The sequence below is a fragment of the Alternaria dauci genome, chromosome 2, assembly GCF_042100115.1.
Source record: "Alternaria dauci strain A2016 chromosome 2, whole genome shotgun sequence".
Lineage (NCBI taxonomy): Eukaryota > Fungi > Ascomycota > Dothideomycetes > Pleosporales > Pleosporaceae > Alternaria > Alternaria dauci.
Window position 1 is genome coordinate 2,314,917 of NC_091273.1, and position 21,594 is coordinate 2,336,510.

Below are 21,594 nucleotides of genomic sequence, written 5' to 3' on the forward strand. Positions count from 1 at the left end.
CCATGTACATAGGGAGGCGCTTGTATAATGCATGTAATATGAGCGGGTGTCGGCGTCAAATATCATTTATCGATTTCAGATCAACATGCTTCGTGATTCCATGCGGAGTGGAGCATCAGTGTAATCCTTGGTCCGTGCACGGTATCTCAGAGTGGCATGTCCGCTCTACTCCGCTGGACTCCACCCTGACATCTATCAAAATGGCCGCCACAAACTCAAAGCTCAAGGCAGCAATCTTGGTAGTGTCCGAGACGGCTTCCCAGGACCCGTCGACCGACAAGTGCATACCAGTCCTTAAGAACGTCTTTGGCGATCTCGGGAACGACCAATGGCATGTCATCGAAACTGAGATCGTGCCCGACAATGCTCTCGCAATTCAGAAGACCATTAGAAATTGGACAGACGGCCCCGATCCAGTCAACCTGATCGTCACTAGTGGAGGCACTGGTTTTGCAACCAAAGACGTCACCCCGGAGGTACGCGCTTCAATCACATTAGTGCCGAGTAGGCAGCTGATAGCAACAAGGCAGTCACTCCATTGATTGACAGACATGCCCCCGGTCTTATGTAGGTAGTTTCTCTCGATAGTACGTTGGATGCTAACAGACACAGACATGGCATGCTTACGACTTCGTATGCCGTCACGCCTTGTAAGTCTACGAATACTGAACCAAAATGCCGACTAACGTTTATAAGTCGCACTCATGGCGAGGCCTGTTGCGGGTGTCCGAAAGAAGACTCTGATCTTGACTCTTCCTGGATCTCCAAAAGGTGCCAAAGAGAATCTGGAGGCGGTTCTCAAACTACTACCACATGCGTGCATTCAAGCAGCTGGTGCAGAGTCAAGACCCCTGCATGCGGGCGGCGTAGAGAAGCTTGAAAAGGACGCTGGGGTCTCTTCAACGGGTACCACTACAGGTAGGCGGCATGTCATATGTCCTAGCAACACTTAGATAACAACAACAGGATCTGGGTGTGGGCATCATCATGGTCACTCTCATGGCCATGGCGGGCACGCAGGACCCAAAGCTCATACAAACCCAGAAGAGCGTCCGCAGTCCAACGACCCTTCCGCAGGACCGACACGCAGATACCGGTCCTCTCCTTATCCCATGCTCGCTGTTGACGATGCGCTGAGGCTTGTGGCCGAGCAGACTCCAGCTCCTGTAGTACAGCGCGTGCCGGTAGACATGCGACTGAGTGGTGCTGTTCTTGCCGAAGATGTCACAGCCACCGAGTCTGTTCCGGCATTCCGCGCCAGCATTGTCGACGGTTACGCCGTGAAGATTCCCTCTGCAGGCAAGTTCGAAAAAGGCGTATACCCCGTCACGATCGTATCGCACGCCCAAGCTGGCGAGGTCAGGGAGCTGAAGGAAGGGGAGATTGCTAGAATCACAACTGGCGCTCCTCTTCCCCCTGGTGCCGATGCAGTGGTCATGGTTGAAGACACAGTGTTGAAGAGCCTTACAGACGACGGAAAGGAAGAGAAGGAGGTTGAGATACTGACTGACAAGATCAAGCCGAACGAAAACGTACGCGAGGTCGGAAGCGACGTCAAAGAGGGCGAGACCATCTTGAAGAAAGGCGAAGGCGTCACAGTTGTCGGCGGCGAATTCGGCCTCCTTGCGTCTGTGGGCACGAAAGAGGTTTCTGTGTACAAGAAGCCAGTCGTCGGAGTTCTGAGCACAGGAGACGAGATCATCCCGCACAACAGAGAAGGCCCGCTGCGGCTCGGAGAAGTGCGCGATACCAATCGCCCCACACTCATCACCGCCGCAAGGAGTCACAGATTCGAGGTCATTGATCTAGGGATTGTCTCCGACAAGTAAGTGCCATCGCGCGGCCTCGCTGTCTGTATCAGCCCACTGACCATTTGCAGACCTGGTAGCCTCGAGGAAACTCTCCGCGATGCCATGCGCAAGTGCGATGTGATCATAACTTCTGGCGGCGTTTCCATGGGCGAGCTCGACCTCCTCAAGCCAACAATCGAGCGCTCTCTCGGTGGCACAATCCACTTTGGCCGCGTAAACATGAAGCCCGGGAAACCCACGACCTTTGCCACTGTACCAGTCAAGGACAACGCCGGAAATCCTGTGACCAAGTCTGTCTTCTCGCTCCCTGGAAACCCCGCTTCGGCTGTGGTGTGTTTTCATCTCTTCGTTCTGCCCGCCCTGCACCAGCAAGCTGGTATCAGGCCACTCGGCCTCCCGAGAATCAAGGTCATATTGGATGAGGATGTGAAGATGGACAAGGGTCGGCCAGAGTATCACCGTGCACTCGTTGTGACCAAGGAAGACGGGCTGCTATATGCTAGCTCGACAGGGGGGCAGAGGAGTAGTCGGATTGGCAGTTTCAGGGGGGCAAATGCGCTACTTGCCATGCCGCAGGGCGAGGGCAGTCTGAAGAAAGGCGAAAAAGTCGAGGCGCTGCTCATGGGAAAGCTGGGCGAGGTCGAGCGTTGATGTATATGCTACATTAAATACGTACATCTATTGCACCTGCGGAGGTGTCTGACTAGCTTCTAGGCATTACTTTTTTGAACACCGTCGTGACATGACCGAATATCTAAGCCAACTGAAAGGAAAGGAAGAAACCGAAGGGTATTCGCAACTGCCGAAAGACAACCAAATGGGCCTAATCCAAGACCAGTGAACACCAGACCAGAGCACCACTATCTTGCTCCATCATCATCAAACCGTACCTGTAAAACATCGACGCTAAAGTGAAGAGTGGAACAAAAGAAAAATAGGTCGCGTAGGACCCCTAATCCGAATCACTAGACTTGAGTTTTACCTCGTCCAGGAGCACACTGGTGAAAGACCCCGCGCTCGAAGCTAGCGCCTTTCGATACGCATTGGTCTGCGAGAACTGCTCCTCGTAGTGTTCCTTTAGCTTGCGCTGCCTCTTCTCCCTCTTGTACATCCAGTAGACAGTAGCAGCCAGGCCTGCTATAAGTATGCTGAATACGCCTGCAAGGGTGCCGCCGACTATTGCAGTCTCCCGCTTCTCTTTGGTGCATGTATGGGCAGCTAGTATGGTGGTGGCGGTGGTGGCGGTGGTGGCTTCAAAAGGGGTTCCGGTAGAGACTGAGGTTGCGACGACTTGTGCGGGAGCACTGGTCGCGGTCGGGGTTTGTAACTGGAGGGTAGCGCTGAATGTGGTAGTGACTTTTGGTGCCTTTGCGTTGTTGCAGCAGCTTTTTGTGTCGTCGGCGCTGCGGCAACAGTATTTCCCCGAGTCGCACGTCTGGAGTTGCCAAGCTTTTACTGGCTTGAGACCGTTCAAGTCGTCAGAAACTGTAGTGTGTTAGTCAGTTCAAGAACGAAAATGGCAGACATTCGTGACATACCACCAGGGCATATTTGCTGGCATGAAGCATCCTGTCCTGTCGAGTCTGTACAGCCTCTTGAAAAGATCATGCCAATCGACTTGTTCACTGTTCCCATACACAGCCCATTACTCATGCAAATATCGGTGGACGAGCAACAGCTGCTGTGCTCCGCGCTAGGGTTGCATGGCGTGTATGTACTGTCGAGGGCCGTACCGTCGACCGCGTAGCATTTCTGGCTGGCAGCGAGCGCAACAAAGGCCGCGAAGACCGTCAGGAGGGACCGGCTCGACACCATATTAGAAAAGACAGTGTGCAAGAAGTAAAGGAGTGACTGTTTGCAAAAGCAAAGGGACGGAATTATTTGACGACGATGAGCGGTGGTGTAACTGCGAATATGGGCAACTATGGGTGTTTTAGACCATTAATGAATGCCATGCGAGAGTCGACAGGACATGCAGGTCCATATTTAGTCTCAAGCCATATATCCGCAGTGTTATGCGGCGAAGCCCTGTGCAACTCTCTTCAGCTGGCAGAGCTCGTGGCGACAGGGTAGACCCCGCCGACAGTTGAAACAGGACAATCAAACCCGGTCGTCGAGAGGCCCAGGGACCCGTATGCGGTAGGCTGGGGTGACGCAGCTAGCGACCAGTTCGACGCAAGTGTACTCCTCTCGACTTTACAAGCAGTGGTACAAAGACGACAAAGTTAATCCGACAAGGCGCGACGGCGCTTGCTCCTTCACCTGCTCAAAGGGACACGCGCTTTCAGACCCACGTACACGATCGTGGCGCTTGCTGATGCGCGCCGCGACTTTTGCTTTGTCTTACACCGACGGGTTGCTGATTGTGCTTTTTCTCGAGTTTAGCCGCACGGGGTAGGTAGAGAAGGACAACGAGCGCTTCACAGCAAATGATGGATTGGGGCGATGATACCAAGGGATGGCAGAAGGTTTGAGGTGCAAGACGTGGCATGCCACGTCTACCGTCTGATTGGCCAGTACAACCTCACAGATCCCTTTTCGGCTCGTACCTGCATCTCCACCATCGAACTCTCTTCCTCTCCCGATGCGACCATCACCGTTGACAACGGCGCCGCGACCGATCCGACCTGTCACTTTGCCTCGAGATGCTGGCAGAAGTCAATCGCGAGTTGTTCACTCGGTCAATACGTCGGACGTCATCAATTGGCCGAAGCAGAAACGACTCCGCGCACATCCACTGCCCCTCTCTATCAACCTCTGTCGGCATTACTCAGCGCAATGGCGTACTCGACCGTTGTCTCTCCTGACGGCGAGATGATCGCCCACCAGATCTCAATTCGCGTGTTCCCGGCACGTGCAGATCTGGGCACCCTTGGTTGCGGCACCAGCCACACGTTTTGCCTGTTGCTGCTGCCGGCAGGGACTCCGAGCGACCACGAACTACGTATGTTAATTTGCACACGGTATTCAGGAGCCTCATTTCTCGACATCTCATTGCCCATTGCCCAGTGCATATTGTCCATCGCACATCGCACAGTGCCCTTCACCCAGCGCCCATTGCTCAGTGCTGGTGCCCAATCTGTCGCTCACGTCATCTTACGACCACTTCCCTGGACCCTTTCGAGGTTTAGTCCATCTTGATGATCATTTCAGGCATTGCGACTTTGGCACCAACGGCTATTCTGCACGACCGATTGATCAACAATGAAATCTGTATTAACGGAGGACTCCGAAGCCGCAATCGTCGCCCACGGTCCACGTCACGATCGTGGGGCGGAAGGAAGAAGCGTCAGCACCCTTAGCTCAGGCTGGGGTTACACGCCGCAACCCGCTTGGTCTACAAGCTCACTAGCAAGGCTACCGTCCGCGGACGCCAGAGGTCCGTCCGTGGTCAGACGCGAACACTGTAAGACGTGGTGTATTTCTCGAACTTTGCGGCCTCCGCGGTCCGTCTTCAGGCAGCGGTGTAGGTGACTCGGCTGTCATACCAGGATATGGCCAGATACCTTAGCTGTCAAGCTCTCTGAGTAAACCCTCTATCCTCGTAATCTGATTGTCCGGTCCACCGTCAACAACCACCCATTCCAATAAACTCTCCTTGGCCATTTTTGCCCAAAATCTTGCGTCTGTTATCATCCCATGGCCCGCATAGACGTACGCCAGTCTCTCGTAGTCCTGGGCTAGCAGAGTCTCCAAGCCCTCCCTTTGAGCGATCTCCATCACCTCTTTTTCCCACGCTACGGTTTGTTGGGCGTCGTAAGTTTCCTCTGTCAAGCTCTCTAGCATCTTTCTTAGGTGAGCGAACCTAGCGCGGCGCTGGTCACTGGCTGCTATCTCGTGCTGCGAAGCAGTACAGAGGGGACATGTGCATCCAAAGTTCCAGCCTTTCTGGTACAGCGCCTGTCTGTCCGCATGTTTCAGGTCTATCCGACAGTAAGAGATGCCTATCTCCTCCCCAGCGGCGATATTCCGTTGGGCCTTGATTTCCATCGTCAACGTCTTCGGAACAAAGCGCGCATGTGCATTAGGTTGGCAGGCATGGTTGATTCGGGCGACAGCTGGGAAGAGACATATGTAAGCGTCATCTGTATCACCATCGGCCAGTTGGCACGCAAAGGCGTTCGTCTTCATAATGTCCTCAACCTTACTACCCCCCAAGCTCTGGTCTAGGGCGAGCACCGAGGTCCGGTCTGCCTGAGGCAGTTGCTCGATGGCAGCACTAAAGAGGGCTTTGCCCTGTGAGCGCGTGACCTGCCTTGCAAACTGCGAGCTTGCGATGATGTAAGCCGAATCAAGCAGTATCCTTTCTCCCTTCTTGAAAGCTTTTGTAGTGACAAGGCCTTTGCCCTTACCCGGGAACGAGCGAACTATCAAGTCGCCATCATCGCTCCGGTCTTCTTCTCCCAGTGCTAGAAAGGCTGCAGATATCGCGTCTGCAGCGACAGGTGTCGCGATGATGCTCAAAGCATGACCACCGCGCCGCTCGGACGTCGTGTACGCACAATATTTCTGGCCATCCCCTGAGGCACAAATTGGTTCGTGCGACCATAATGGACGCTGGAATGACTGTTCATCTTGCGACAGTTGCAGTCCGTCTTTAGTGTCTACACACTGCTGTAACTGAAGCGGCAGCTGGGCATCGAAGTGTTGGGGCGCATTTGCGCACTGTGGTGACGCAGAAACGCGCGACGCAAATGCGCATATGGCGAGTGGGATAACGAAAGTTTGTATATAAGCCATGATATCAACTGGAAGTTGGCAGATTGCATCACGAAGAGCAGATGAGGTGTCTGTTTTTCTCCTGGCTCCTGTAACACTTCTGAAACCAAGACTGTCGGACAGCTGCGTCTTCGCACAGCATATTCGGCGATACCTCAACACCTCGACACTCCGACTTGACGATGAACTACTTCCAACAGCCAGCCAGTTGCTCCCTGTCTGAATACTGCTTGCGCTGAAAAGGAGCAGGTTGAATCGGACGCATGACTCGACAACAACCAGCAACCCGGATAGTGGCACGCCTCAAGCCTCGACAGAGCCACACTCACGCCCGTGCCACTCGAAACATGCCCACACCACCACCTCGTTTTTTGATCACCAGGGTCTGTAGAACAGTGCACGCTATGCGGTTGATGCCGATGCGCTCAAGCCTGCGAATTTGCGCTCATCTCCACCTGGCGCATCCTCGTCATACTCTGACGCGGTAGCACACGGCTGTCAGACTGCCGCTTGCCGTGCGACCACTACTGCCAGTGACACAAACCTCCATCCTGGAATGTCAGGCTGTATTATAGTTAAGGATACGAGGACCTGTTGAGGCAGTTACAGGTGACACCCCGACATCGACGAGGGATGAGCCTGGTTACTGAAAGGGGCATATTGAACCTGCTCGACCTGGCTTTGTAGCGCACCGGGATGGACCTTTATCGTGGGGAACACATATAGGGACTCGCGCATTTTGGCAATGGAGGGGAAGGTTTAGCAGCCGTCAACAAGTTACTCTATCCGTCGTTGGCGTTTGTTTAGAGCGAAGGCAATACAGCATGAGCGGTAGCTGATTTCGTAAAACACAGCATAAGCGCGTGAAGCAACAAGACCGGCGACACGCAGTGCTTCGAAGCAGTGTACTGTGCGGAAATGTGTTCCCGCCATCATTTTTCCCACCGCTTAATAGTCGTGTTGTACACCTAGATATGCTTCTACAAAAGTTAACACTTTCAGTCCTGCACTACGTCATGTGGCTTTATTGAGCGGGTCCATGTAGATACCTGTACAAGCGTCTATTGGTTGCTGGTCACTGGTCACTGGTCACCTGAGCAAGTCTCACAACGAGGCTGGCATATGAATTGGTCCGAAATGTCCACTAGAGTATTTTTTGCAGTGTAAACGAGGCTGGCATACGTTCGTGTCAGCTTTCTTCTGCGGGCCAAGCCGGTGCTTCTCTTGCGTTGCTTCTTCCCTCAGAACACAGCGCTTAGCTTAGAACAAGGATACAAGGACAGGGCAAACTTGCTCGAGACAGACCACGTACATGCGACCAATGCGCACGTTGGCTGCGGGGTGAATAGTGCTTGTTTTTAGCTAGAGTATTTTATATGACATGGTGAAGTTGAGATGATGTTGCCAAGAACATACTGATAGTTTGACCACTAGACAAAAGAAACCAGCCCATCAATCAGGGGCTCTTCCGGCCAAGATGCCTCTGGCATCGTTTTGGAAACCCTCACAAAGGAAAAACGCCATGTATGCAAAACGGACAAGTTGAGACAAGCTGTCAAGGTATCGATCGAAGTCGAGTAAAACACAGAGATCAGACTGTCGAAACCTCAAAACTGGGCGAGGCCGAAGCAAGGGCGATTGCACTGAATCAGCCCAAATGTACACAAGTAACGAAATAGTTCCGGAGTAGCATGGTGCCTGCGAAAATAGCCAGGTGTGTTGCTGTCACCTCTCTCATGTAACGCCGTTGAAAATGCAAATCTTTCATCCTGTTCCACCCACCCCTAACCTGGTGATATACCCTGGGGTACTCGCACAGAAGTAACCTTGTTTCGTGAATCATAGGTCGTCGTCGTCCAGATTGATCGCGTCGGGATTCGCGGCGGCCTCTTCATCCTGCTTGATATTACCACCTTGAGGACCTGTGCTGGCGGCGACGAAGCCAGCTGGTGCACGAGCCTGACGTTCGAGCGCAGCCATTGCATCTTCGCCAGCAGCGTCGGCGCCGTCGGAGTCTTCGTCGGCAGGTGCGCCATTCTGCTGGCCGCGGGCGACAGCCTGGGACGCGATAAAGTTGACATCGGTGTTGTACTGGGCTTGGACACTGCGCTTGATGCGCAGCATCTCCTTATAGGTGTCCTCGTTGCCGTGCTGGACTTCGAACGCCTCCCACTTCTTCCAGAACTCGGGGCTTGTTCTCGGATCGCAGAACTGGCTGGCATGGCCATAGATGGCTCGGGCTCGGTCGATTTCTCCCAGTCGCCGCTCCATCTCGGCAAACTTGAGGCACATCTCTTTGGCTTCAGCATCGGGGAGGGCGGCAATGGCGCGCTCGTAGATTGGTCGCGTCGAGGTGAGACCGAAATTGGATGCTGACTTGGTGATGTAGAAGTTGAACATTTCCAGTCTGTCCTCGTCTGCGACGGCGCGTGTCGCACGCTCATAGATGCGCATAGCGTGTCTGGCTAGGCCGCGGTCTTCCTCAAGCGCACCGTACATGAGGTAGAGCACCTTGGCAAACTTTGGTGGACAATCCTCGACAGCCTGCTCGAACAGGTCTCGCAACCGCTCCATTCCGATCTTGCGATCCACAGCCTTGGTCAGGTACAGATTCCATATCTCGAAAGCGACAGGGTAGCTGAAGAGGTCGAGGCCGCGCTCGTACACTTTGAAGCAGTCTTCGTAGTATTTGTTCTCCTCGAGGAGGTTTGCATAGTTGACAATCGTCTGCGGCGTGGCGATGCGGAGCTCAAAGATTCTTTCGTAGACCTTCTTGGTCTCCTCCAGCGTGCTGACACTCTCGACGAGATCGACGTAGAAACTCCACAGCTTCCAGCTCTTGTGCACACGCTGCTGCGGCGACAGCGACTCATCAAAGTAGTCGACATTCGACCGCTTTGGCGCCTGCGTAGCCTTGGCCATGATGTCCACAGCCTTGTCGAAATTTTCATTGCGAAGCTCCATCTCGGCCCACTCGCACCACATCTCGGCCAGCTCGGAGACCGACTTGAAGGGTACCTTGACGGCCTTTTCCATGATCACACGAGCGGTCTTGAGGTCACCACCTGATTCGTATAGCTTGGCGTAGTTGGTCCAAAGCTCGTGAAACTTGCCCAGGGCCTTCTTCGGGTTGATTGCGGCGATGGCATCGGTGTAGGTCTGCACCACCTCTTTCTTGTTGTCGCCCCACAGTGCGACGCGCTTCTCCCATTCGATGACATTGTGCGGATTCTGTCTTAGCATGACATCGTTCAGCAGGAACGGCCGTCTCTGCATGAGCGATTCGAAGCGGACCATCCGGATGTCAAGGTCCGCGTCGGCAGCCTCATCGACCTGGCCCTTCTCCGACCGGGCAGCCGCCTCGTTGAGCTTGATTCCGATCATGGCCTCCTCGGCCTCCACGTACGTGTCGAAGACGACGGAGAAGTCGCGCACAGTCATGACAGTCGTCACACCCTCCTCGAAGACATCGCGCGCTTTCTCGTACTCGCCCTTGTGCATCCAGTACCGTGCCAGGCCAACCCAGAGGATGCCCCGCTGGTCGGGGAACTTGGAGATGCCACTCTGGATGATCTTCTCGACGTCGATGCCGCTGTCGTCGCTCGTATCGATTTCCTTGGCGTGGTCAATCATCAGATCGATCATCTCGGTCCAAAACTGAAAGGGCCCTTTTGCCTCCTTGCTCTTGAAGCGCGGGTTGTTGAGAATCTCCATGTACTTCTTGACAGCTTCGGTGTACTTGCGCATGTCCTTGAGCAGCTCGATAAAGTCCTCGGCATCTTCGGGATGGATCTGCATGTAGCGACGCCAGATGCGGACGGCCGTCTCGCCCGACGCCGACGTCGCGAACGGTCGGTACAGGGCCCATATGCGGTTGTGCTGCGTCAGGGGAAGGGCGCGCAGTGCTCGGTCGAAGGTGCGGCGGGTCGTGGTAACGAGGGGCTGCTGCATCAGGAAGCTGAGGTACATTTCCCAAATGCGCGGCATCTTGTTGAGCAGCACGAGGGCGCGTTCGAAGAGGGCGTTGACCTTGACATAGTGGGGCGCGAACTTTGCCGGGTTCTTCTTGGACAGGTGCTTGGTGCGCAGCTCGAGGTACAGCTTCCACAGCTTGTACGAGCGCGGCAGCGTCGTGACGGCGCGCTCGAGCACAAAGGCCTGCTCGAGGATGCTGCCACGTGACTTTTTGAAGCCGTAGTAGTCGAGCCACGGCTTCACGCTGCCGGCGTTGCGCTGGATGTCCTGCTCGTACGCGACGTCCTGGTCGGTGATGAGGAAAAGGTCCGACGACGGCTCCATCTTCCGCTTGGTGGGCCGCGAGAGGCTCGCGGTGACGGTCCTGAGGAGTTCGCCGGGCATGATTGCGCCAGAGCCAGGGCGTGTGTAGGCCCGCGGTGGGCACGAGGGCGATGGGATGCGGTGCTGGACGGCTGGGGGAGCGTGTCGCAGCGTTAAAGTTCTGAGGGAAGAGTGATGGAGTCCGAGCGGTCAGCGGTAGCCTGCAGCCAATAAGCAACGTGCATCCCGAAGACCCGCTCTGCACAGTTGGCAGGCGCGCGAGCACGGACCCGTCTCACATAGCTCCCCGGCATAGCTGCGTCACGTTCCGCTCGATTCACTCGTTGGATTGCGCACGCTGACTGGCTCCGAGACACCTCCATCGCCGACGCATTGTCAGCCTCTATATCCGCTTGTCGCCCCCATAGCCTTCTCCGTAAACCGTTCGAGTCGCAAACATGTCTGGCAGCGGGGTACGGCCAACCACAGCTATCCAATGCAGCAGCATGTACGGTGCTAACCCGACGCCCAGGCACGAGAGGCCGTCTTCGCGACACGGCAGTCGCTCGGTCTGATGAAGAGCAAGCTCAAGGGCGCCCAGACCGGCCACGACCTGCTCAAGCGAAAGAGTGAAGCCCTGACCAAGTATGCACTCATCGTCTCCTCTGCCCTCCTCGAGCTTCGCTGACCGCATGCAGGCGTTTCCGAGGTACTACTGCGCCGTAGACCCCCCACCATGTGCCCGTGTAGCTGAAACCGTCTTAGAGATAACGCGCCGAATCGATGAGGCGAAGCGCAAGATGGGCCGCGTCATGCAGGTCGCTGCATTCTCCCTCGCCGAAGTCACCTACGCCGTCGGCGGCGACATTGGCTACCAGATCCAGGAGTCCGCAAAGCAGGCCCGCTTCCGCGTGCGGACAAAACAGGAGAACGTCTCTGGTGTCTTCCTCCCCCAGTTCGAGAGCTTCACCGTCGAGCAGAACAACGACTTTGCCTTGACGGGTCTGGGCAAGGGTGGCCAGCAAGTACAAAGATGCAGAGAGACGTATGCAAGGGCCGTGGAGACGCTGGTGGAGCTGGCCAGTCTGCAGACGGCCTTTGTTATATTGGACGAGGTTATCAAAGTGGTCAACCGCCGTGTAAACGCCATGTGGGTATCATCTCCTTCCAGACACTGCCAAAGCTAACAGCCAACAGCGAGCACGTCATCATCCCCCGCACCGAAAACACCATCAAGTACATCAACTCTGAGCTCGACGAGCTCGACCGCGAGGAATTCTACCGCCTGAAGAAGGTGTCCAACAAGAAGCAAAAGGACGCTGCCGAGGAAGAAGCCGCACGAGTGGCGGCAAAGAAGGAGAACGAGGAGACCGAGAGTGAGGCGAGACAAGACGCTGCCGAGAGCAAGGACATGCTCGGCGACGAGGACAACGAGGACGTCATCTTCTGAGCAGTTGACAGACGCCTAGGAGGGCCTCTTGTAGTTTGCGCTGCGGCCCTGTGGGCAGTCTCGTTTCCTCGCAAGGACCAACTCGTCGTGTCCTCGCTTGAACTCTTGGGCCCTCCAGAATGCCGACACAGCCTCCCCAGACCAGATTCCATATCCAGCCCAGTTCTGAGCGTCTTCTGCGAAGCTAAATAAGAGATAAGCATTATGTCATGTAGATGTGAAGACGGGCCTCAGGCGATAAGACTCCATTGTGCCAGCCTGTATCTGAAGAATGCCGAACGAGGTATCATAAACGCATAAATCCATAGCAATAAATCCATGTACAGTAACCTACTGTTGCCGCTGGTATGTGACCTTCATGGGCTTGCCCTCTGCGCCAATCGGCGTGTTGGCCGTCGCTTCTTTGGCTGTGATCGCAAACTGCTCGTTTTCGAATTCCGCAAAGGCCACGGCCCTGACCGAGACCAAACGCACTTCCTTGAAGCCTTCGAAGCGCTCGAATATCGTCGTAAGGTCCTCCTCGTCGACGTCGCGGGGGATGTTCTGCAGGAAGAGCGTCTTGTTTGGCCGGACGTACTCGTCGGGCACGGCAGCCGCGCCAGTTTTGGCAGCGCGGGGCTTCTCTGCGGCGACGGGGTTGGCTTGCGCTTTCGCGTCTTCTTCGGCGCGCTTGAAGTCTGTACGGGTTAGTATTTGGACCGCGAGGGAGCAGGAGACGCGCACCCTTGAGTGTCAGCCGCTTGCGCTTGTGGTCCTCGAACAGCTCTGGCGCCTTCCGCTTGACCGTCTCGTCGCTGTGTGTCTTCGCCCTGTGCACCTTCATGACCTTGCCGTACATCTCGAACCCGTTCATCTCCTCGACCGCCTCCAGCGCCGCCTTTTCGCTGTCAAACACAATGAACGCCTGGCCCTTGCGCTTCAGACTGCTCTTCGCGATCACGTCGAGGATCGGACCGTAGTATTGGAAGACGCGGGTCAACGCTTGCTTCATGGTGTCGATCTTAACGCGCTCCTCGAGGTTGTTGACCTGGTGCTGTCAGCAGTCGCGCCACCGAGTGCAATGTGAGTGCGCTGCTGGCGCGCTCATGTCCAACTCACGTAGATTCTGGTTCTCCATTAGCATCAAGGGGACCTACCTTTTGGGCATGATCTTGCACTTACGTTTCAATGGGTACTGGGTATTTGCTGGGGTCTACGAGGCCGCCGCCCATTACTACGCCCTCCATCTTGTCCGCCATCTTGAGCGACTGTTGTGTGTGGAGTGGGGTTGTACGGCGTCGTCTCACCTACGGGTGAAAGCTGTCGGGAGCTCGAATTCGAGATCCGCGCCAAGCACGCTAGGCTGCGTCCGCACGTGACGGTGAGCGCACTCTGGGTTGCCATTCGCTCCCAAGTCTCGCCCTTCCATCTTTCCAAAAGACAAGAGCCCTGCTATTGGTTCGCAAGACACTACAAAAACCGTGGCCCCCAGCTGTGCATATGCACGAATGCGGGCATAATCTGGGCTAACATTCCATCGATGCGATGTTTCCTTTCTATGCACATAGTTTTCACGCCCATTTTCTATTGTTGCTTCGCGTAGTCTGACCGCTTGCATTACCATCGAGCATTCTGACGTCAGCATATGTCCAAGGGCTCGTGTGGAAACTTCTTTCCGAAGCCTTCTAGGTGAGCTGGACCATCAATCTTGCATGCTGACATACAGTTCGAGTCCAAAGTCCCCAGCATACTATCAACTTTCAAAGCCGTCGCAGCAATGCTCCCGCCAAGAGGACTGCGATGGCGGTCGCACCCATTGTTCATCGTCTTCACCGTGGGCATGGGCGCATTCGTGGATCTGTTCCTGTATGGGCTGATCGTGCCGGTACTCCCATTCCTGCTCAAGGATCGTCTCAGCCTTCCAGACTCGCAGATACAAAGCACGATATCCAGTCTTCTGGCGGTCTACGCGGCCGCTTCCTGTGCAATGTCTCCCATTGCCGGTATTCTAGCCGACAAATGGTCTTCGTCTCGACAGCTACCGTTTCTCGCCGGGCTCATACTGCTTCTCCTTTCGACGGTTCTTCTCGCTCTTGGGCGTAGCGTTGCTGCTCTGGCCATTGCGCGCTTCCTGCAGGGGGCGTCTGGAGGCGTGGTGTGGACCATTGGTATTGCTCTCGTGATCGAGACTGTAGGCAACGAGAATCTAGGCAAGACTATGGGCACCATCTTTAGCTTCATCTCGGTCGCCGGGCTGTTCTCACCTATAGTCGGAGGGCTCCTCTATGCCAGGACCGGATACAAAGGCGTCTTTGGTGTAGGCGTAGGCTTGATCGGTATCGACTTTATTTTGAGAGTGCTCATGGTGGAGAAGAAGGTTGCCGCAAAGTACTCTAGTCTTGATACAAATGCCTCGGAACCAGACGCAAATGATCAGGGAGATGAACAGACGCCTCTTTTATCAAACAGCCGCCCTGCGTCTGATCGTTATCGCCTGCCCAAACCCACGAATCGCTTCACACGCAACTTTCCCATCCTCATGCTGTTCCGCGACGCTGGTCTACTGACCGCTGTCTGGATCGGCTTCATGCAAGCTCTTCTGCTTGGTTCTTTCGATGCTACCGTGCCGCTGGTGGCTTCAGAGCAGTTTGGCTTCGACAGTCTGAAGGCCGGACTGCTCTTTCTACCGCTCGGTGGTGCTGATTTCCTCCTGGGTCCAGTCTTTGGGTGGTGTGTCGACCGCTATGGTACAAAGCCAGCAGCCATCCTTGGATTTACTTGGCTGATACCGACGCTTGTACTGCTCCGGCTTCCGACTGAGTCATTTATCGAGAGGCTAGACAATGGACATCTCATTGCACTCTTTGCCGGACTGTTAGCGATGAATGGAGTAGGTCTGGCAGCAATCAACAGCCCCAGTTTTGTTGAAGCCGGGAATCTTGTCGAGAAGTATTACAAGGCGAACGAGGACGTGTTCGAGCAAGCTCCGTACGCGCAACTTTACGGCATCAACAGCATGGTATGGAGCGGAGGATTGACTGTAGGCCCATTGCTGGCAGGGAAACTAAGAGAAGCGATTGGGTATGGGAACATGAACGCGGTACTTGCTGGTATTTGCGGTTGTACAGCGGTTTTGGCGGCTCTCTTTATCGGCAGGAGAAGGAAAGATTAGACCTGTGTACAAAAAGCATATATCCTCGACTTGAGACACCCGTAGCATCCTGCATAAACTTAGACTAGAAAATCCTTTTAGATATCTTCGGGCTATAATTGCTTGGTCCGTCCTGAAAAGAGCCATCTTGGAGCGAGATATGGCCAAGGCTACTCTGCAGTAAGGAACACCAATAGAAGTTATTTTGCAAACAGTTATGGACAATGTATCATGTTGGTGGGAATCCAGGAAAAAAATCGAGATATGTAGTTCTAACTGCTCGTTTACTCTTTCAAGGCTTGGATGGTGGTTTGAAAGCTCTTCGATCTATCCCAGCTTGCAGTGTATTCGGATCATTCGATATTGTATTCGGCCGATTATTACGGAATGCGTTGGGCAACTCCACATGCGTTTCCTATAAGATTCCCTGTATCATCTCCTGCTCTTGAACCTAAAATGTCATGATACATCGGCCAACGCAAAATCAATGTCTCCTAAAAAGGCCGCAGGGTCATCGAAACTGGCCCACATCGAGTCCCCGAAAGCGAATGTATCTGTTGAGGATGACGGTTCCAGTGGTGTTGGAAGAGCTCCATGCAACTCCTGGGCTTTGTTTGCATCAACGGTCGTACGCCCAAGTGGAGTTTGGTTGTTGGACGGTGCATTCGGATCAACAGGCAAAAACTTTGTGTCGTAGAACGACTTCGCCCACTTTGTTTTGGCCGACCACTTCGCAAATGCCTCATTTCTCAGGAACAGACCATCCAAACGAGACTGCGACACAGCATCGTAGCGTTGCGAGGCTTTTTCCAAAAGCGACGAGAAATCGATAAACGATCTCAAAGCCTTTACATCCCAGCCGTCCATCTCGATCAAACTCGCTCGGACAAGCACAACGAAGATGTATGCAAACTGCGCAAAAACGCCAAACGGCACGAGAGGATAGTCTTCGACAAGCAGCTCCAGGTATATGTCTGTGTACTTTTTCGCAGCGTCCATGCAGTGCCACATGCCGTCTAGTCGCTGCCGGAGGTCCGTCTCTTTGACCGTGTGAGTGGCTAGATTCCCAAATGAGCGCTCCCAGATGGCAGTTCGGGCACAAGCCTGCTGCAAACGCAGTACTATCGCTGACGTCCCGTGTACGGATGCTAGCCCGATATTATCGAGATCGCTGAGGAACGACTTGGCGTAGAAGCTTACCGGTGCATGGTCGTATTCTGTGCCCATGGCTTCCTGCATGATGCGCTGACTCCGCGTTAATTGTACAAGTAAAAGGTCGCTTTCGTATTCTTCGGCTTGCGTCAACGCGTCGGCACATTTGGTAAGCCAGGGAGACCAGTGCAGAGTGTCGATTTTCCGAAAGGACGTGAAAATTTGTGAAGTCAGATAGAACGTTCCGAGCACTGCACGCCGCTCGTCGTTGGTCACGACTTTCGCCGGTTGTGGTACGCCATGCGCCTGTGAGGCTGCCATCAGAGTCACCTTCTCACAGAAGCCTGGTGCACGGTCGATATCTAGATCATGGGTGAGCGCCATGGTAAGATGCAGGAGTACATTGTGGCTTGGCGGTGCGAACAGATGTGGATTGTACCAATTGCTGAACACCAACATGCCTAAATGGCAATGTAAAAGTCAGTGTATGTCTTACGCAGTACATGGGAGTCTTTACCCTGGAGGAGATCTAGCGACTTCTCCCCGTTGATCAACATTCTCTCGGAGATTTGTTGCATGAGATCCTTGACCATGAATTGTTGGGTCGTTGTGTCATGGAAGAAAGTCACTGTCTCGATTGCTTTCAAGAGAAACGGCTTGCTTCTAGCCAGGTCAGAAGCGTTGATGCCCCTTGGAATTATGACAAAAGGCATGTGAGGGGCCATAAGTCTCTGGTAGCGATCGAGCAGGACGTCGGCATCCGTTGCATCCATCTCTGTCAATACGTGTTCGGTATTAACCATCTCAAGTGTTGGGCCATGAGCAGAGGCCAAGAAATCGTTAGATCTTGTAGTGTTGGGAGTTGTAACGAGTGGCGTTGGATACATATTATCGCTCTCCCGATGTAATCCGTTCGTCTGCTGCGATATGTCACTCCGAAAGTCCAATCCTGCAGATACCTCCTGTGTTTGTTTGCTGGCCAAAGCCTGAGCTATGTCTGCGAGCTTTGTTTCGAGATGCTGCAGCTGAGCGGATCGTCTGCTAGCATATCAACATCATGAAGGTACAGTGGAAACCGACGCAAGCTTGACTTACGTGATCTTTCTTGCCTTGCGTTTGCGTTTCACTGGCTCCCGAATCTGACAGGTCTTTTGCAATCGTGTGCATCTAAGGACGTACTGAATTAGTCGACTCGTCTATGGGCGTTTTGCAGACTATCTGCCGTGCTATTATTAACACTGATGCGGTCACTGACCTGTCGCAATCGCCATTTCCTGGACGCCTTACACACTTGCTCTTCGCCTTTGCACAGACTGTACACGATCCATGGTAGGAATGAGCAGTATTCTGCGAATGGACTGTTTCGTCTAAATCTTCAATTGCTTGATCCATAACGACTGAGGCATAAATGCAGGTTGGGACTTTGAGAGGCAACAGTGATGGGGAGAGAGAACAGACTAGATGGAACTAGGTAAAGCGGCGGATGTATCGTCCGTCCGTCTAAACTCCGAAATCTCCAACATGACCCTCGACCACGGCGCAGAGGTCAACCGTTCAGCAGGTCCTCGTGTGCGCCCCCATATCGTTTTCCTGCCACGGGAAAGGCCTGCTGTGCCTTGTAGAGGTCCTCCATATCAGTGTCGGCCAATTCCGATAACTGGCTATTCATGATGGCACGCTCGATGTTGGTAGACCCTGGGATAGGAATCGCCCCCTGACGCGCTACCCAAGCGATAGCGACCTGCGATGTCTTGAGGCCTTTGCGGTGGGCGACCTTCTCAACGGCCTCGACGAGCTTGTAGTTTTGATCGAAAACCTCGGGCTTGAAGCGGTCGAACATTTGAATACGATAGTCGTTTGGCGACAGATCATCAATCTTCTTGAAGTTGCCTGTCAGCCAGCCGCGTCCGACCGGACTGTATGCGATAACGGGGATGCCGACTGGTTTTGTTGTCAATGTTGGTGTTGATGAATCCTGGCGCGTATCGACTTACGTTCGTGGCAAGTTTCCATGATGCCATTGTGGAGCGGATCGGGTGTAAACAAACTCAACTCAATCTCTACGGCTGCAATGGGATGTACGGCATGAGCCTTGCGAATGGTATTCGCGTTGACCTCGGACAGGCCAATGCCGCCAATCTTGCCCTCTTCTATCAGCTCAGCCAGAGCTTTGATAGAAGTCTCAATGGGCGTGTTGGGATCGACGCGGGCTAGAATGTCCTTAGCTATCGTCTCAGATGATCCTTGAATTTCTCATACCCATCTCGAAGATGTCAATGGCCTTTGCGCCTCCCAACCCCTTGAGAGCTTGTTCTACAGATGCGCGAATAGCCTCCGGACTCCCTGCTGGTCCGGTGTTGCGGTCAAAGGCACCCTTGATGTTGAGGACAACCTTTTCAGCATCCTGGGGGTACTTCTCAAAGTAGTGTCGCAGCAAGTGCACCGAGTTTGACTCTGGTGTGCCATAGATGAGTCCTCCATTCCAGAGGTTGGCGCCCTGTTCCAATGCCTTTTTCAGGAGGCTCGTCTGATGCTCGCGCTCAAACTGGGGGAATGGAGGAGGAAACGTCAAGCCTGGGGATCATTAGGTGTGTTTCTCTTTTGTTTTGCGCATGACACGTACTCATCATTCCAAACCCGATGGGGCCTACGGGCTTGCCACACACACGCGAGGCTGCTACTCTTCCGATGCTCATAATGGAGGGTGTATTACAACGAAAGCACTATCAGATAGAATGTTCAGCAAAGAAGACAAGATTTGATTGCGATGATGATGCGGTTGAGCAGAGGCGACTGGTACATTCTTATAGCTCCGGCTGGAAAGGTACTGCGAGCAAAAATACCGTCCGCTCCCGCATGTCAGGAATGCCTCGTTCGGCGCTATGGTCCATCTTCAAAAGGGCTCGTAATGAAAGCTGCTGTTCCGTTGCCGTTTGCACGGTCGCATGGGTCTGTGGTGTGAGAAGGGATGGAATTAGGGAACACACGCGGTAGTTCACTGAGCCGGCGGTATTTCGGGCGCTGTTTTAACCCCCGCTCCCGTTTGAGGCGACTCAGCACTCAAACTCAACAACCAACAGCCGAAAGCCTTGTCACTCATAACTGATACCCCAAATTTAGACCGAAATTGACTTCTGGTCCCGATTGTGTACCATGACCCTCAACAGCACACTCGTAGGATCGTTGTCCGCCTTCAATACCAGGTCTTCCAAAAGAACGAAGCCTAAGTGCTGGTACAATGGAAATCCCATTGGACTTGCCTCCAGTCCGACATCGAAACCAGCATTCAGAGCTTGATCGAGGCCCCATTGAGTGAGCGCAGTGCCCGCACCTCGCCGACGGTAGTCTGGATGGGTCGCGAGCAGAGACAGGTAGAAGTTCTGGGGGTAGGTCTTCTCCCAGTACGTTGAGTGGGTGTAGTTCATCGCTTTCTCAAACGCCGTCATTCGATTCAGGTCGCCGTCGCGCCGCCCAAACTCCTGACGTATGGCCCAGTTCTCTAGTTTCGTGATATAACCTAAAGCTGTTCAGCATCATCCTAAGCAGGTCGTGTGGGTGCTCACGGTGTAGCGTCTCCAATGAGCAATTGTTGTACAGAGATGTCAGAGCCTGTGTCGCCGTTCTCTTCTCGTTCCTCTCCCATAGTGCGAAAGCGAATATCGTTGCTACTGCTTCTCCACGATCTTCGCTTTTCTTGTCCAACGACGCAACTTCTTCGGCTACGAGGAACGTGATGTTAGGGGTATACAAGTAAGTCTTGAATACCTGCAGCCAGAAAAAGTAGTTGTCGTCAGGATATTGATGCCTGTACCTATAAAGCCACACGAATGCTGGGTCGTCAGGTAAGCTGGCGAGGGCGACTGTTGTGACGCGTGGCAGGTCGCGGAGTTCTGCTTGCCTGACCCTGAATTGTGACATGCTGTCCGAGAGGAACGAGGCGAACAGCCACCTATGCTAACCACTCCATTTAACGTAGAACGAGAGGGACTACTAGTACGCCACCTGTAAACCGGTTTCCTCATTCTTTGGTGTGACGCAGGAGGCGCAGTTGTATCGAATGGCAGGAACTGCAGTGGGCAAGGCGCGGGATGATTCCGGCCGGTAGATAAGCCGCTCGCCCAGCGACACAATCTCTGCGGTGTCTTTTGCAAGAACACATCTACGCGCTCTGTGTCCAGAGAACCACGACTTTGTCTTATCCCTAAGAGGTGCTTCTCACGTCATCAACAGATATATAGGCTACCGTTTTTCTAGCTAGAATAGCTGTGAATACCCTACGTAGGGATGGAACAAAGCACTCTGTGCGCAAGGACAACCTAGATCAAGTCAGTATCTATGTCACGACGGCTGTATGTATGCACACTATAGCAATGTATCTATACGACTCTTCCCAATAATGTTGAACACACAGGTTTTCTGATACCAAAAGCTCGAACCCCACACCAGACCTAAATAGGCAAGGTCATTTGCCTCTCTCACCAAAGAGCATTCTTTTACTTGCGAGATTCTCTTATTTTGAGAGAACCTGTTCGTTCAGATCTTTGAGAATTTCAGAAGTTGTGAAGACTAATGGTACACCGCACTTCTGTAATACTCAAGCTAGCATTTTGCCTCATCTAGAGATCACTGCATGTAAGGTGATACATAAAACCACAAACTTTCCCACCCGTGCGGGGTGCGATATGTTAGCCCTCTAGGGATTACTACCTAGGTAGCTTTCGAGAGCACATTGAGATAATACCTATCAAGGGCCACAATACGGGTGAGAAGGTTCATGGCTAAACCATCGGCACGAAAATACTAATTCCCCTGGTGCCTCAAACTGACGCATTCGATTCAACCTTAACTTCTGCGTCTGAAGCGGTATGCTGTGCTCAGCAGAGTGCCTACGCTCAATCAATCGTGATTGGGTTGGCTGCAGATGTGTGCTAGCGTGTTTGCATAGCCTTGAAGGCTGTGCAACTGTAACTTCACTTGTGGTGTCCTCGCTGTCACGCCCTTCATACATCCCCAAAACCTCTCGCGGATGAGAGTCAACGTATGCGGCACCACTC

At 53.6% G+C, this 21,594-nt stretch overlaps 9 protein-coding genes across 9 annotated transcripts; 3 read left to right on the top strand and 6 right to left on the bottom strand.

Moving 5' to 3' along the window:
* Positions 1-200: 200 nt before the first annotated feature.
* ACET3X_002788 (uncharacterized protein) lies at positions 201-2,462 on the top strand (the record flags this gene model as incomplete). The annotated part of the gene is made up of 6 exons (XM_069449569.1): positions 201-476; positions 527-567; positions 613-650; positions 697-918; positions 1,021-1,825; positions 1,880-2,462. The coding sequence occupies 6 exons, from the start codon at positions 201-203 to the stop codon at positions 2,460-2,462; spliced, it is 1,965 nt and encodes a 654-aa protein (XP_069309335.1).
* A 301-nt stretch (positions 2,463-2,763) lies between these two features.
* ACET3X_002789 (uncharacterized protein) lies at positions 2,764-3,464 on the bottom strand (the record flags this gene model as incomplete). The annotated part of the gene is made up of 2 exons (XM_069449570.1): positions 2,764-3,296; positions 3,350-3,464. The coding sequence occupies 2 exons, from the start codon at positions 3,462-3,464 to the stop codon at positions 2,764-2,766; spliced, it is 648 nt and encodes a 215-aa protein (XP_069309336.1).
* A 4,905-nt stretch (positions 3,465-8,369) lies between these two features.
* ACET3X_002790 (uncharacterized protein) lies at positions 8,370-10,889 on the bottom strand (the record flags this gene model as incomplete). Its single annotated transcript, XM_069449571.1, has 1 exon — positions 8,370-10,889. One exon carries the CDS (start codon positions 10,887-10,889, stop codon positions 8,370-8,372), a length of 2,520 nt encoding a protein of 839 aa, XP_069309337.1.
* A 377-nt stretch (positions 10,890-11,266) lies between these two features.
* On the top strand, positions 11,267-12,258 carry ACET3X_002791 (uncharacterized protein; the record flags this gene model as incomplete). Its single annotated transcript, XM_069449572.1, has 4 exons — positions 11,267-11,281; positions 11,341-11,466; positions 11,576-11,958; positions 12,006-12,258. 4 exons carry the CDS (start codon positions 11,267-11,269, stop codon positions 12,256-12,258), a joined length of 777 nt encoding a protein of 258 aa, XP_069309338.1.
* Positions 12,259-12,273: 15 nt separating this feature from the next.
* Positions 12,274-13,496, bottom strand: ACET3X_002792 (uncharacterized protein; the record flags this gene model as incomplete). Its single annotated transcript, XM_069449573.1, has 5 exons — positions 12,274-12,442; positions 12,593-12,935; positions 12,982-13,285; positions 13,357-13,363; positions 13,420-13,496. The coding sequence occupies 5 exons, from the start codon at positions 13,494-13,496 to the stop codon at positions 12,274-12,276; spliced, it is 900 nt and encodes a 299-aa protein (XP_069309339.1).
* A 518-nt stretch (positions 13,497-14,014) lies between these two features.
* On the top strand, positions 14,015-15,409 carry ACET3X_002793 (uncharacterized protein; the record flags this gene model as incomplete). Its single annotated transcript, XM_069449575.1, has 1 exon — positions 14,015-15,409. One exon carries the CDS (start codon positions 14,015-14,017, stop codon positions 15,407-15,409), a length of 1,395 nt encoding a protein of 464 aa, XP_069309340.1.
* A 438-nt stretch (positions 15,410-15,847) lies between these two features.
* Positions 15,848-17,932, bottom strand: ACET3X_002794 (uncharacterized protein; the record flags this gene model as incomplete). The annotated part of the gene is made up of 4 exons (XM_069449576.1): positions 15,848-17,001; positions 17,058-17,578; positions 17,636-17,707; positions 17,796-17,932. 4 exons carry the CDS (start codon positions 17,930-17,932, stop codon positions 15,848-15,850), a joined length of 1,884 nt encoding a protein of 627 aa, XP_069309341.1.
* Positions 17,933-18,086: 154 nt separating this feature from the next.
* Positions 18,087-19,236, bottom strand: ACET3X_002795 (uncharacterized protein; the record flags this gene model as incomplete). Its single annotated transcript, XM_069449577.1, has 4 exons — positions 18,087-18,481; positions 18,535-18,750; positions 18,800-19,114; positions 19,164-19,236. The coding sequence occupies 4 exons, from the start codon at positions 19,234-19,236 to the stop codon at positions 18,087-18,089; spliced, it is 999 nt and encodes a 332-aa protein (XP_069309342.1).
* Positions 19,237-19,656: 420 nt separating this feature from the next.
* Positions 19,657-20,458, bottom strand: ACET3X_002796 (uncharacterized protein; the record flags this gene model as incomplete). Its single annotated transcript, XM_069449578.1, has 2 exons — positions 19,657-20,057; positions 20,104-20,458. 2 exons carry the CDS (start codon positions 20,456-20,458, stop codon positions 19,657-19,659), a joined length of 756 nt encoding a protein of 251 aa, XP_069309343.1.
* Positions 20,459-21,594: the final 1,136 nt, after the last annotated feature.